Source organism: Rana temporaria, chromosome 12 (assembly GCF_905171775.1).
Source record: "Rana temporaria chromosome 12, aRanTem1.1, whole genome shotgun sequence".
Lineage (NCBI taxonomy): Eukaryota > Metazoa > Chordata > Amphibia > Anura > Ranidae > Rana > Rana temporaria.
In genome coordinates this window covers 101,030,331-101,045,434 of record NC_053500.1, presented here as the reverse complement: position 1 = coordinate 101,045,434, position 15,104 = coordinate 101,030,331, and the positions used below count along the sequence as shown (strand labels likewise).

At 43.3% G+C, this 15,104-nt stretch overlaps 1 protein-coding gene across 6 annotated transcripts in view; it reads left to right on the top strand.

Moving 5' to 3' along the window:
- Window positions 1-15,104, top strand: part of SRCIN1 (SRC kinase signaling inhibitor 1) — a 461,563-nt gene that overhangs the window by 424,897 nt on the left and 21,562 nt on the right. For 4 of the 6 annotated variants that reach the window (XM_040329863.1, XM_040329861.1, XM_040329866.1 and 1 more), the window contains one exon: window positions 2,137-2,271. In XM_040329863.1, the coding sequence (XP_040185797.1) occupies window positions 2,137-2,271 (135 nt within the window). Of the gene's footprint in view, window positions 1-2,136; window positions 2,305-11,006; window positions 11,107-15,104 lie in introns of all 6 variants that reach the window. The other 2 variants (XM_040329864.1, XM_040329865.1) reach the window with 2 other exon arrangements.

Genomic DNA, 15,104 nt, shown 5'->3' with positions numbered 1-15,104 from the left:
GCTGATTATAGAGGAACAGGAAGCCATGTAATGTTAGTTAGTAAAGACAGGGCTTGATTAGGGTGCTGTTTCTGGCTGGATGAATGCTGATTTTATATACATTTATGAGATAAAGCAAATGCTATGGATCAGAAAGCAGCAATACTTTCTCTGCTGTGTGTGATCTTTTTAACCAAAGATGAAGGTTTAAAGGTAAAAAAAAAAAAAATCATATGGCATCAGGACCCTTTTGGTTTTGCTCATCGTGGTATGTCAGATATTCAGATGAATGTGATGCTGCGTACACACGACCATTTTTCATGATGTGAAAAATTACATTTTTTTTAATGTCATTAAAAATGATCGTGGGTGGGCTCCAGAGCATTTTTTGCAGCGTTAAAAATGGCCATTAACAATTTAAAACATGCTCTAAATTTTCACGTTGTCGTTTTTGACGTTGTAAAGAATGGTCGTGTGTGGGCTATAACGACGTGAAAAAACGTGCATGCTCAGAAGTAAGTTATTAGACGGGAGCGCTCGTTCTGGTAAAACTAGCGTTCGGAATGGAGATGGCACATTCATCACGCTGTAAAGCCCCATACACACGGTCACACTTTTTGCCAACCAACTTCAAAATCTGCAAGTTTTCTAATTTGTCTGACCGTGTGTACGCTCCATCAGACCAACTTTTTCGGGTTTCATCCAACAAAAGGTTGGGTCTGCAAACGGACCAACTTTTCGGCAACAAAAGTCCGATGGTGCCTTGTCTGACTGTGTGTACAGCAATCCAACCAACTTTTGGACAAAGTGCAAATACTCATGCTCAGAACCAATGTTAAAAGCAACAAACAATAGCAGAAGTTAACCAAAGGGTGGCGGTAAAGAGCAGAAAATAGCAAAAAAATACATGTGATGTTAGGAAAGTTTTAGAAAAGTTTGCAGAAAAGTCTGACTGTGTGTATGCTATGGGTGTGGCCGGACAAATCAATTAAGAAAAAAATCCAAGGGAAATTTTGTTGGATGTATGACTGTGTGTATGAGACTTTACAGACTGAAAAGCACGAATCGTCTCTCACCAAACTTTTACTAACACGAAATCAGCAAAAGCAGCCACAAGGGTGGCGCCATCCGAATGGTACTTCCCCTTTATAGTGCCGTTGTACGTCACCGCGCTTTACTCAAGCATTTTTTTTTCACGATCTTGTTTAGGCAAGGCAGGCTTAACAATAATCGGTTTGAAAAAAATGTTTTTTCTAGACCATTAAAAATGGTCGTGTGTACGCGGCATAAGAACCATTAGACCCCCAAGCTTCCGGTAATAGGGAGATTGTGTTCTGTTTATTCATATGAGTGAAGCTGTTACAGTGATTCTGGGGTATTTAAAAAGATAAAGGTACAAGCACCTCCTAGTTGCCTTTACTTTTTCACTCTGCTTTTACTTCTTAGTGCCAGTACATGTTGATTTTAAAGAGCTTTCTGGAAATGCAAGTAGATGTCCTCCCGTCCCCTACTTCACTGTTTTCTGAGCCATAACCTAAAACAAGTATGCATGGTCCAGGGAGGTGGATCAAACTTAGATCTGAAAACCTGCTCCAGGTTACTAGCTCAAAGTATTGAAGTTAGAGGACCAGCAGAACAACCAGGCAGCTAGCATGTTCAAAAGGAGAAAGCAGCCTCCATGTTTATTCCATGACAGGTTGTTATGCAGTTAGGTTTGTGTGGTAAGTTGAAACACTTGCTATTTCATCTTTTTGGGACTTAATTGGTGCATCAGAATATGCAGTTAGATAAATCTAATTGTGTATTATAAAAATCTGGTGTTACACTTCTCAGATTATTAATAATCTTGAATATATACATTTTATATAAATAGTAGTGGATCTATAGAAGACTCAGGAAAGTGTTTATCATACAGCAAGTGCTAAAACGCTTTTTACCTTAATGTGGGGAATGTTATTCACTGCCCATATGGAGCATGGTCCAAAGCTAGTATAAAATTGCAGCAGATCCTATTTTTTTAGTGATCTAAACAAATACAAACATATCTCTCAGTGACTGTATGGCCAGCCAAAGACAAGAAAGGAATTTGTAATATTAAGGTGCCGTTGTGTATCAGATAATCACACTTCTACTGACACTTACTCTTTCTGCTTGCAGAGTGGGGGCATGTCAATCCCCCCCATGAAGATGGTGGGCTCACGACTGAAAACTGTTCAGCAGAGCAGTGGAGACAAGAGCAACAAGCATTCCAAACAAAGGATGGAGTACATGAGGATCCAGGGCCACCAGCAGGTAGTTTATCTGTAGAGAAGATGTGAGCACAAGGTTAGCACACACTGACTCCCCTCTCATGTTTCATTTAAAACCTGCATCAGTCTGTGTGTTTAAAACCTTGTCATAATGACTGTTTTTAGATAAGTGCAATGCCAGGGGTGCCATCCATTTGTTGGGGTAACTCATGCTTACTCAGATATTAACAACCCCCAGAAAACTATAGTCTATGCTTCATGCCATTAGAAAGTTGCACTATATGGATGTATCCACTTTTGCCATTGCACAAGTGTTTGTATGTTGTTCACAGCTTGTGTCTAGGTAACAAGATAAAACCCCAAAAAACAGAAATATCCTCATGTTGTTTCTTTGAGATTAAAGCGGAGGTTCACATGACACTTTTTCCCCTTAGATCGATGCTCGTTTTGTCTAGGGGAATCGGCTAGTTGTTTTAAAATATGATCCGTACTTACCGTTTACGAGATGCATCTTCTCCGCCGCTTCCGTGTATGGGCTGCGGGACTGGGCGTTCCTATTTTGATTGACAGTCTTCCGAGAGGCTTCCGACGGTCGCATCCATCGCGTCACGAGTTTCCGAAAGAAGCCGAACGTCAGTGCGCAGGCGCGGTATAGAGCCGCACCGACGTTCGGCTTTTTTCGGCTACTAGTGACGCGATGGATGCGACCGTCGGAAGCCTCTCGGAAGACTGTCAATCAATAAGGAACGCCCACTCCCGAAGACCCATACCCGGAAGCGACGGAGAAGATGCATCTCGAAAACGGTAAGTACGGCTCATATTTTAAAACAACTAGCCGATTCCCCTAGACAAAACGAGCATCCATCTAAGGGGAAAAGAGAAAAAAAAACATAATTGGGTGAACTCCCGCTTTAACAGCATGCTCTCATCCTCTAGAACAGTGGTTCTCAACCTGGGGTCGGGACCCCCCCCCCCCCGGGGGTCAAATGATGATTTGCCAGGGTCCCCACATCCTGGGCTGTTCCTGAAGCCCACACCGCTCTCCCAGCCTTTTTGACTGATCAGAACTCTCCCCAGCATTGCCACTCATCCCAATTTCCCGCTAGCACTGCCACTCATCCCATCCCCCCCATCAAGGAGCAAGAGAAGTAATAAAAATAGAGAATACATGGAATATAGAGGAGAAGAGCGGGATGAAAGAAAGAAAAAGGGAAGGAAAGATGGCTGGAGAGGGATGGGGGTAAAAAAAAAAAAAAAATTTGAATAAAGAGAGATAACAGAGAAAGAAAGGAGAACAAAGAGAAAGAGTTGTACATCCTAAAATGTACCATAGGGGGTTTAATACTGTATGAGTGGAAGGGATTCAGGGAGTGCAAAATGTCCGTGGGTTTGGGGGTGCAAATTATTTGTCTTGCCTTGGGTACTAACAACCCAAGCTACAAAAATAATTTTACTGTTAGGGGTCCCCACAACTTGGAAAATTCTATCAAGGGGTCACGGCACTAGAAGGTTGAGAACCACTGCTCTGGAATATTGGTCATTAACCCTGTCCACAGGGCCCACCAACAGGTCAGGTTTGCAAGATAACTGAAATACATCACAGGTGATATCATTTGCTGCTCAGTGATTGCAGTATTCTAGTCTGCATCTCCCCAAGGTAATACATAAAATCTGGCCTATTATCGGGCCCTCAGGACAGGATTGATGACCACTGCTCTAGAAGACTTAAATACCAAAAATATGTTAAAAAGTTCTATTCATTTTGCAAATGTAAATTGAAGAGCCTAATCACTGCTATGTCCAGATATGTCATTATTCCAATAGTGCTTAGGACAATCATGGCCAGATTTAGCCTGTCTGATGTGGGGATGCAGTAAAAAATGTGTGGGGGGGGGCAGATAATTTTCTTTTTATTCATATATATATGTATATATATATATATATATATATATATATATATATATACAACCAGATGACCAAAGCATCATCATCTTATGATTGACATAAATAAAATAAAGTACACTGTACAAAGAATTCATATAAGTGTAACCATCACAATTTGTGTAGTCCCGTCGGGGGGGGGGGGGGTACAGGCATTACACAAACATTTTGAGCACAAGCCACCACTGCCCCCCAGCACATATCTAACTCGCCCCACCTCCTGCTAGCACTAGCCCTCTCCCCAGGACATATCTCACCCCTGCATTCCTTACAGAACACTCACAATCCAGCCACGCGCACTGTTTGCTGCGGCAAGCTATGCGCCACATTACTATGCTCTTTCAGGCCACCAAAAGTGTCCCATGTCTTTTACAATCTTATAGCGTATACCCCCCCCCCCCCCCCAAAAAAAAATGCCGCCATTAAAGTGTTTGAATTTGGCTTGAAGAAAAGGTGGCAACCTTAACCCCCCTCCCTTTGAGTGGCTGTAGTTAAGTTGAGTGTTGTGGACACAGTAATGTAACTTGACGAGCACGCTACTTGAGCTCCAGCCAACACCATTTTCAGGCTGGCAGTGGTAACATCCCCAGCAGAAGGTGATCACGGCCAGCGCTCGCTCCTCATCCATTCCCTGCAGGGTTTGCTTGGACTGTGATTGGCCAGGACAGGGACAGTGGGAGTGGCCAGCTCATCGACAGTGCACATGGACACAGACAGAAATAACACATCCGAGAGTTGAGCATGGAGGGTAAGTCGCAAAAATGTAATGTGTGCTGCTGACTGTGCCCCCTGTGCTGCCTGTAGACTTTAGTTGGACTTTATTTATCTCCTTCTTGGATGGGACACCCTGAGGCTAACAAGCTGGTATAATTGAGTTGCATTGTGAAAATGGATGACTCTGGGTGCAAATGAGTTACATTTTGGAGAGCCTGCTGTCCACTTCTTCACAATGTAACTCTCATCCCCATCCACAGTCATCCTCAATCATCTTCATCCCTACCCAGCATCTACTCCATCTCCCCAGTCTCCACAACGCACCCAGACCCAGCACCATCCATCCCTTCAGTCTCATCAACGCATCCCCACCCACTCCAAGCACCATCCATCCCTCCAGTCCCTACAACACATTGCCACCCACTCCCAGCACCATCCATCCCTCCAGTCTCCACAACGAATCCCCACCCACACCTAGCACCATCTATCTCTCCAGTCTCCACCATGCAACCCCACCCACGCCCAGCACCATCCTACCCTCCAGTCTCCACAACGCATCCCCACCTAAGCCCAGCACCATCCATCCCTCCAGTCTCCACAAAGCATCCCCACCCACGCCCAGCACCATCCATCCCTCCAGTCTCTACAACGCATTCTCACCCACGCCCAGCACCATCCATCCCTCCAGTCTCCACAACCCATCCCCACCCACGCCCAGCACCATCCATCCCTCCAGTCTCCACAACGCTTCCCCACCCATGTGAGTGCACTGAAGGACTCGGTGGGATGGCCAGTGGACCGATTTCGGTGGGACAACCAGTGGGCGGGCCCTGGGGAATGTTTGGGGTCACGCCCCGGGGGCCCAAAAATTTCTGATAGCTGCCCATTGGAGTTCCATTAGTGATTCAAAACAAAAATGTATTCACATGTGTTCATGGGAAGATATCCAGGGGTGTAGAACTAAAGGAGTCACCACTATGTGTGCATCCAACGCCCAGGAGAGAAGATTAAATAAGCTTAACAGACAGCAGCATAATAAACCAAGCCTGTAGTCTCAAAACTCAAAATGTAGGTCAAAGGAAACGTTTCCACAGGTGAAAGCAGTGTAATTCCTCCTTGGCAACTAAACCACTTATGGCAACATCAACCAAGCATATAAGGATCAGGATGGTCATCGCCAAGATGGTATCCAAAAATTATAAAATCTCCTCCACAACTGAACCACTTGATAGGTTATGTCATCCATAAAAAAAAAACAGATAAAGCCTCCACATAGTGTAAAACTATTGGTTACGGATTTATTAAAAGTAGAAATCATTGCATAAATTGCGGGATATTATCTATCAATAAAATATCACCTTTGTGTACAGAGAGTGTGATCAGTGTGTGATTCAGAGAGTAGTGGTTAATGATTCTTACTCTGGTCTAAGGTTATCAGTGGTGTGCCCCAAGGTTCAGTGTTGGGACACTTACTTTTTAATATCTTTATAAATGATTTGGGGTCTGGGATCAAAAGTAACAGTTCTGTCTTTGCAGATGACACTAAGCTATGCAGTGGAATAACGTCCTTACAGGATGTCTCCAATTTTCAAGCCGACCTCAATGCTCTGTCTAATTGGGCGACTATGTGGCAGATGAGGTTAAAGGTTGATAAATGAAAAGTTATGCACTGTATGCATCATACATGCTAGGGGGAGTACAACTGGGGGAATCCGTAGTGGAGAAGGATCTGGGGTTTTTGGTAGATCATAAGCTCAATAATGGCATGCAATACCAAGCTGCGGTTTCCAAAGCGAGCAAAGTCCTTTCTTGTATTAAGAGAGGTATGGACTCCAGAGAGAAAGGTGGTATCATTTTGCCCCTGTACAAATCATCAGTAAGACCTCATCTGGAATATGCAGTTCAGTTTTGGGCACCAGTTCTCAAAAAGGATATTGGGGAACTGGAGAAAGTGCAGATAAGGACAACCAAACTGATAAGAGGCATGGAGGAGCTCAGCTATGAGGAAAGATTAGAGGAACTGAATTTATTCACTCTTGATAAAAGGAGATTAAGGGGGATATGATCAACATGTACAATTATATAAGGGGTTCATATAGTGAACTTGGTGTTGAGTTACTCACTTTACGGTCAACACAGAGGACAAGGGGGCATTCTTTACGTCTAGAGGAAAAGAGATTTCATCTCCAAATACGGAAACGTTTCTTCACAGTAAGAGCTGTGAACATGTCGAATAGACTCCCTGCAGAGTTGGTTCTGGCCAGCTCAGTAGATTGCTTTAAAAAAGGCCTGGATTATTTCCTAAATGTACATAATATAACTGGGTACTAACATTTTATAGGTAACGTTGATCCAGGGAAAATCCGATTGCCTCTCGGGGGATCAGGAAGGAATTTTTTCCCCTGCTGTAGCAAATTGGATCATGCTCTGCTGAGGTTTTTTGCCTTCCTCTGGATCAACTGGGTATAGAATTGGGTATATGGGATTGTATGTATTTTTTATTTTTTTTTACGGTTGAACTGGATGGACATGTGTCTTTTTTTCGAACTGACTAACTATGTAACTATGTAAAAAAGGGGCTCAATGGCATGGAAAGGACTCATCAAACCCAATGTGTTTCACCACAAAGACTGAACTCTTGATTAACTTCTCTCCTGGGTGGTGGATGCACACATCATGGTGACTTCTTTAATTCTACACCCCTGGTTATCTTCAAATGAACATGAACTGTGAATGAACTGGTGTTTTAAATCACTAATGGAACTATACAAATTGTGATGGTTTCACTTATATGTTTTTTTTTTTTTGCACAGTGCACTTTATTTTATCAGCTGATGATGCTTTGGTCATCTGGTTGTATATGAAAATCACAATTCACATTGTGCGTCATAATATGCTGATATGTCAATATTCAATATTTCATTTTAGCGCTGCATGTTTTAATGTTTTTTATTCACGCAATTTCTGTTAGATTGTAGTGCTGGCTGCTACAGTTAATTCATATAACGCAGTAGTATTTATACCATTTCCACAACAGAGAGCATAAGACAGGGGTCAGCAGGGTGGACAAAGGGGTTATCAGGTCAGCAGGATGGAGGACAGCGGTCAGCAGAGAAGAGGACAGGGTCACTGCTGGCAAAGCACTCAGCAGATCTCCTCCTCCAATCTAACAACTGCACAAAGCCTGGGTACTCAGAGCTCTTTCACCCCACACAGCACATAGCTGAGATCGTATTCCCTTACAGACACAGCATCAATCTGCACAGGGAATTTCACTGGTCAGAACTACACACTGTGCAGATCAATACTGTGTCTGTAAACAAATCCAATCTCAGCTATGCGCTGTGAGGGGAGGAGGAGGAGATCTGTTGAGTGCCCTCATTTTATTTCTCAGCAAAAAACAGCACTGAGCACGCTCACCCCCTAAGCATAAATTCCCTCTGCAAGCCCAAATGTTCTCATAACACTGCAATAATTCCCCCTCCTCCCAGTCCAAATCCCCCTTTTTAGCAAAAATCTTTGCCACTTAATCCTACCTCCCAGCTCAAATCCCCCCAATTTCTCCCACACAAATCTTCCCCCACCCAAACAAAATCATCACTCCTAGCACAAATCCTTGTATCCCTCAAAATTCCCCCTCCTAACATAATTCCACCCAATCCCCCCTCCTAGTGGAAATCCGCCAAATCCCTTCTCCTAGCACCACCCCCTCCAAATTACTCTTCCCAGCACAAATCCTCCCTCTCCACCCAAGTTCCCCCATCCCTCTTCTCTGAACCCAAATGTTCCCACCCCCTCCTAATACAAATGCTTCTGTTGGCCAATTACCCCCAGCCCTTCCTAGCAAAAATTCACCGCCCCCCAATCCACCCTCCTAGCACATATGCCTCCCCCCCAATCCACCCTCCTAGCACATACCCCCCAATCCCCCTTCTCCTAGCACACATGCTTTCCCCCCCAATCCCCATCCTGGCACATATCCTTCTCCTAGAACACACAGGATTGCTAGATCAGGACCGTACACAGTTTGATTACCCACACCCTACCTCCTTCAAGGATTGCTCATCTCCCAGCATCAGGAAATGTGTGTAGGGGCAGGTACTCAAACTGTGCACAGTCTCGATCTAGCGATCCTGTGTTATCTGCTGTGTGAAGGAGCGCTCCACTGACAGGAGGGGGAAGGCACAGCACAGGCTGCTTTCCTCTCTGCTGCTGCTGGTACTTTACTGAACACGGTTCACTGCACCAGGCTGCCCACTCGTGTCCCGGCCCTGAGTGTGGGAATGTTGGAAGGAACTCAGCCGACCCGGTACAGTGTCAATTGTGGAAATCTGGTGGGGAGCACCCCCCTTAGATCCTGCCATGATAGAGTAGCCAATGCATTTCAAGACCCCAAAAGCACCCTCTTCTTTAGGGAGTGATTGAGATTGAAAACAATGTAAATGGACTAGAACTGAACTATACCTTTTAATGGTATTTATTTTAGTGTGATTACAAGCACACCTCTTGTTGGCAAGAAACAGCAGAGAAATATCACATTAGGATGGCTGCAGCTTCATTACTAAAAAGCTTCTTCTCTGGCAATCATTGGGAGACACAGCCTTTGTTTGAAGATGGTCTTATAAACCATGATTTACTAAAACTGTGGAGTGCAAAATCTAGTGCAGCTCTACATAGAAACCAGTCAGCTTCCAGTTGTTTTGTCAAAGCCTAATTGAAAAAATTGGCTACCAGGCACAGCTGCACTAGATTTTACACTATCAGGTTTTAGTAAATCTCTAAAATAGTGTCTAGTGCTAGGTGCACTTATTAAAAAAAAGGTGATGGCTCCATCTGGTGACCTAGCCCCACATTGCTAGAGCAATTCAGATTTTGTCTGGCATCCAAAGGGTAAAGATGTATTTCACCCAGCTTCTGGGTTTTGCTGCCGTGACTGATTTGATCTCCTAATCAAGCAGCTAGCCAGAAGGCAAAATGAATACCTAATATGTTTCCTTACATAGCTCATGTGTCTTCTTGATAGGTGGATTAGGATCAGCCTCTCTTTCACAGTCCTCCTACTCCAGGCTGCAGGGCATTAGACATCTGGGTCCAGAGGCTTTATGTAAGGGTTGCTGGCTCCAAACTCTTAGTGTGCTAAGCCAGTGCCCAGTGGTTGGATGCCCCACACCCTTTCCTCCCTCAGATACAATTATGGTTTCCTAGATTTTATGAACTGCTTATGAAGTGATCCTGGATTTTCTGCCTGGGCACATAGTGTTGCTGCCTTGCTACAGTGGAGTCTTCCAGGAACCTTATCAAACAAGACAACAGTTTTTCCAGTGGAGGAAATGCCCTCTTTTAAGGATCCAAATGACTGGAAGATGAAATCAGTTGCAAGATCATTATATGGATCTTTAATGAATCTCTGCACAAGCATCTTAGACTGATTTCAGTATGTCGCCATCTACATAGTCGCATTTTGGACATCTGAGTTTTCAGTCATTCAGTTTTTTGCAGCCAGCCTTTGTTTGACTCTCCAGTAGCTGTTGGTTGTACGACTGGCAATTGGGGGTCTCCTGTCTAAGCCAGTGGTATGACCAGTTCCACCTCCAGAAAAGTCAGGATTTGTTTTCAATTTCTGAGCCATCTTGAACCTGAAAGCTCTGAATATCAGTCAGTAAGTTTAGGATTCTTTGGTGTCAGTAGATATTTGAGTTACATACTAAAAAAAAATCTCCAGGTGATGCTTTGATCTCCAGCGGAGAACTTAATTTGCTTGCTAAACATCAGAAAATTTTTACTGAGCATGTCTATCACTGGAGTGTTTGGACTTGATACTGGACTCCAGACTACTGAGGGTCTTTCTGCCACTGGGGAAGCGTTAGACATTTCATGACCATGTCTACTGACTTCAGAGCAGTCACTGGTCATCTCTCTACTCTTGTATAAGGGTTCTGGGCCTTCAATTTTGAGAATTTGCAATAGAAAATTCTTTGAACGTGGCACAACTGCCCACTCTCTAGAGAGGGAAATTAGGACAATTGCTTACACTTGAGTATTTATTGATCGGTGGCTGATGCCCCCATGTTAAATTTGGAGAAATAATTTTTACCTCTTTGGTGGATTATCCATCTACTCAAGGTCACTGAACAAATAAAAGAGGCTCAACTTCCCATCAAGATATTGAAGTTGTGATGTATCAGATTATCTCTGCTTCTCTGGATGGATCTTCTGTGGACAGGTACAGTCAGACAATGCAATGGCAGTGGCATACTGTATGTTACCCCAGGAAGGAACAAAAGGTCTGGGAGTGGGACTAGAGGTATGGGATATCTTGCCTTGGGCGGTAGAGGAAGTGTCAGCCCTTTATGTGGTGTACATTCCAAGTGTTGATAATTAGCAGGCAAGATTATCTCAGCCACCAAAGTTCAGGTCTGGGTAATGGCCCTTACACCAGGAGGTGTTTAAACTGATTTTCTTCCTCTATCATCAAGATGGACACCAGACCATATTACAGGCTTATGCTGGTTGTAATCACTGTGAGCAGGCAGTTTTTTTTATTGTGATAGAGACATACAATGTTTCTTCTGCAATAAACTACACCTACCCACCTAATCACTGCGATCCCCAGAATGCACAGTTAAGCTTACAGTGGCTGGCCTGATCCTGTGTGCCATTATGACTAGCACTTGTGCATGCGCAACAGTAACATCATCCCACGCCAGCAAATGAAGAAGCCCCCAAAAACCAGAACACAAGTAAAGATGCTTGTCCTGGAGGGACCATTGGAAAGGTGAGTTTCTCTGCCTTTAGCTCGGCTTTAAGTATGAAGGGCTCTGCTTTCTGTTCACTGCTCATTTTACTGAAGCAGTGGGTGCTTCTTGGATTTTGATGTGTTTTGAAAGTTGATGGCTGCATCGGCAGATGCGTGTTGTGGTCACATAGTTTTGCAGGCAGCAGTGTGAATCACTCGTAGGGAAAAGGCTTGCCGGCCCCTTAATTGGGTATTGTTTGTGGATATTGTACTTGTTCTGAGTGTGTCACCGGCGCAAAAATATATAAATATGTGTAAATGTGTCTTTAAGTAGTGGATCTGCTGCGGTCATAGGTTCCACACCAATGGTGTAAGGTGAACAGTGTTACAATAAAAAGGATAACTGCGCTGACCCTTAATAGTATATATATTTTGCCACATAACTAGAATAGTGAATAATAATCATCAATGATCCATCAATAATTAATCCTAAAATCAATCAAGTGCATATTAAGTGAACTACAATGATCTAGGGAAGATTTTTTTTTCATAATATAAAAATATTGGTGAATAAATTAAAATGATGTGTTTGACAAACGACAGTCACAGTATTCCTCTTCAAGAACGGGGTATCCGAATCCCACTTGCACAAATTCACATCCATAACTGAAAAACTTACACCTATCCGTGAGACACCACCACCTTCTAAAATGAATACTCATCAGAAGTAAATGAAAAAAATGCCTTGGCCAATGCCTGGGTTAACCACTCCACTCATTAGAATACATCTGAAGATTTCCAAACGATATGCCAATAATCACTCAATGCATCTCCACATTAGGTGATCTTAGAATCTCATAAAAAGCAAACAGCTATTATTGCGCAACATGTTATACTTTATTCCATCAGTAAAATACATATAAAAAATTTCCACTCACAAATATAGTGCCCATAGACCGGCACTGATGCCGCGTACACACGATCGGACATCCCGATAAGAAAACCATGTTTTTTTTTTTGTTCCGACTAAATGTTGGTTCAAACTTGTGTTGCATACACTCGGTCACACAAATGTCGGAAATTTTGACCGTCAAGAACGCGGTGATGTACAACACTACAACGAGCCGAGAAAGTTGAAAGTTGAAGTTCAATGATTCCGAGCATGCGTAGAATTTTTGTGCGCCGGAATTGCATACACACGATTGGAATTTCCGACAAGAACTTTTGTTATCAGAAAAATTGAGAACCAGCTCTCAAACATTTGTTGTCGGAAATTCCAACAGCAAATGTCCGATGGAGCCTACACACGGTCGGAATATCCGACCAAAAGCTCACATCGAATATTTGTTGTCGGAAAATCCGATCAAGTGTATGCTGCATGAGTCTTTTCAGCCTTTTCTGGGGCTAACATGCGCCGTTCCATCTCCCAGGACCGGCGTGCGGTCCAAGCCTCGATATGGTGCAGGCGTTACCCAGAAGCCTGCGTCGCTTCCTGTCCCAACACGCACCATCTTGAGGCTTGGACCGCACGCCGACCGTAGGAGAAAATTTTCAGATCTATTTTATTGATGGAATAAAGTACAACATGTTGCGCAATGGTGGCTGTTTGCTTTTTATGAGATCCTAAGATCACCTAATGTGGAGATGCATGGAGTAATTACTGGCATATTGTTTGGAAATCTTCAGATATATAAATATGAGTGGAATGGTTAACCCCAGGAATAAACCAAGGCGTTTTTTTTTTTTCATTTGTTTCTGTTGAGTGTTCATTTTAGAAGGTGGTGGTATCTCACGGATTGGTGGAAGTTTTTCAATTACGGATGTGAATTTGTGCACGTGGGATTCTGATACACAGTTCATTGACGGAGTTCATCTCCACCTATACCCTAAACATCAAACACCTCTTGCTGCTCGGGGATTTCAACCTTTGGGCCAACTCCTCACTGGACCCCGTCACTGACGCCTGCATCGACCATCTGGAAGGATTAGATCTGCAGCAACTAGTACAGGGGCCCACACGCTTGATCTCATTTTCGAACAAGATTTGGAAATCGACATTCGGGAGATTGAGCCAAAACCTTGGACAGATCACCATGCCATTAAATTCACAATTACTAAAAATGCCCCCTCAAAAAAAATGATAAAACCAGTGACAACTCACTGGACTAGATCTCAGAAGAAGCTCCACTCGGAACTCTTCAAAACTACATTAGGGAAAAAAATAAAAACAAGCCAACAACATCTAACAGCCACAGAAACACTATACGCCATCAAGGCGCTACTACAGTCAGCCGACTTGGTAGCACAGAAACGCAAAACTTGCATCCGGAAAAACAACTCCAGCTGGTTTAATGACCAGCTGTCGTTGCTAAAGCAAGAGCGCAGAAGAGCGAAAGCAGCTTGGAATAGAAGCTCTTCAGTGGAAAACCACACCATTTATAAGATAATAACTAAGAAATGCCACAAAAATCTTTATGGCCAAAAAAAAATCACTTTTCCAACATCATTGCAAATGCCCTAAACCGCCCCAGTGAACTCTTCAAACTAGTCTCTCAGACTATGAACCCAGTCTGCTTAGAGGCCCCCAATTCTGATTCACAAGAATTTTGCAACGAATTATCGGATTATTTCATTAATAAAATTGAAAAAATCTGTGAAAGTATTCAGCAAAATAGAACCATCATCAACCATTCCCCAAATCACAAACCGAATTCCCATACAAAATCGCTGAAAACAACTAATTTCACTCTAAAACCCATCTCCATCGATGCCACCAAAAATATAATCGTGACTCTGCGAAACAGCACAGCGCCCAATGATATCATCCCAACCAAACTGCTGAAAGAATGTGACAATATATTGGCTCCAGCTATCACGCAGCTCATAACGTTCAAGGAGGGCACGGTGCCAACCTTGCTGAAACAAGGCGTAATTAAACCAATTTTAAAAAAAGACCCAAACCACCGTCGACCCATAACAGGCCTAAATGTCTTCTCCAAGATAATGGAGAAAGAAGTTGTACAACAGCTACAACAGCATTTAGACACCCATAAATTACTCAATTTGTTTCAATCGGGTTTCCGTCCTGGTCACGGGACAGAAACAGCACTGCTCAAAATATGGGATGACGCTCTCGAGGCCGCAGACGAAGGAGAATCTTGTCTTCTAGTTCTGTTGTACCTAAGTGCTGCTTTTGATACTGTTGACCACAAAATATTACTGACTCGGCTAGCTGAAGTAGCCAAAGTCGCAGAATGTGATTTATCCTGGTTCTCCTCCTTTTTGGAAAACCGATCACAAATAGTGAAACTTGGCCCTTTCACTTCTGAAAAACGCACGTGTCATGCGGTGTCCCTCAGGGATCCCCTTTGTCGCCTGTTCTGTTCAATATCTATCTCCGCCCTCTTTTTGAAATCATCAGTAACCAGAAGTTACTTTACCACTCTTATGCAGATGACACACAACTGTATTTTCGCATCTGCAAC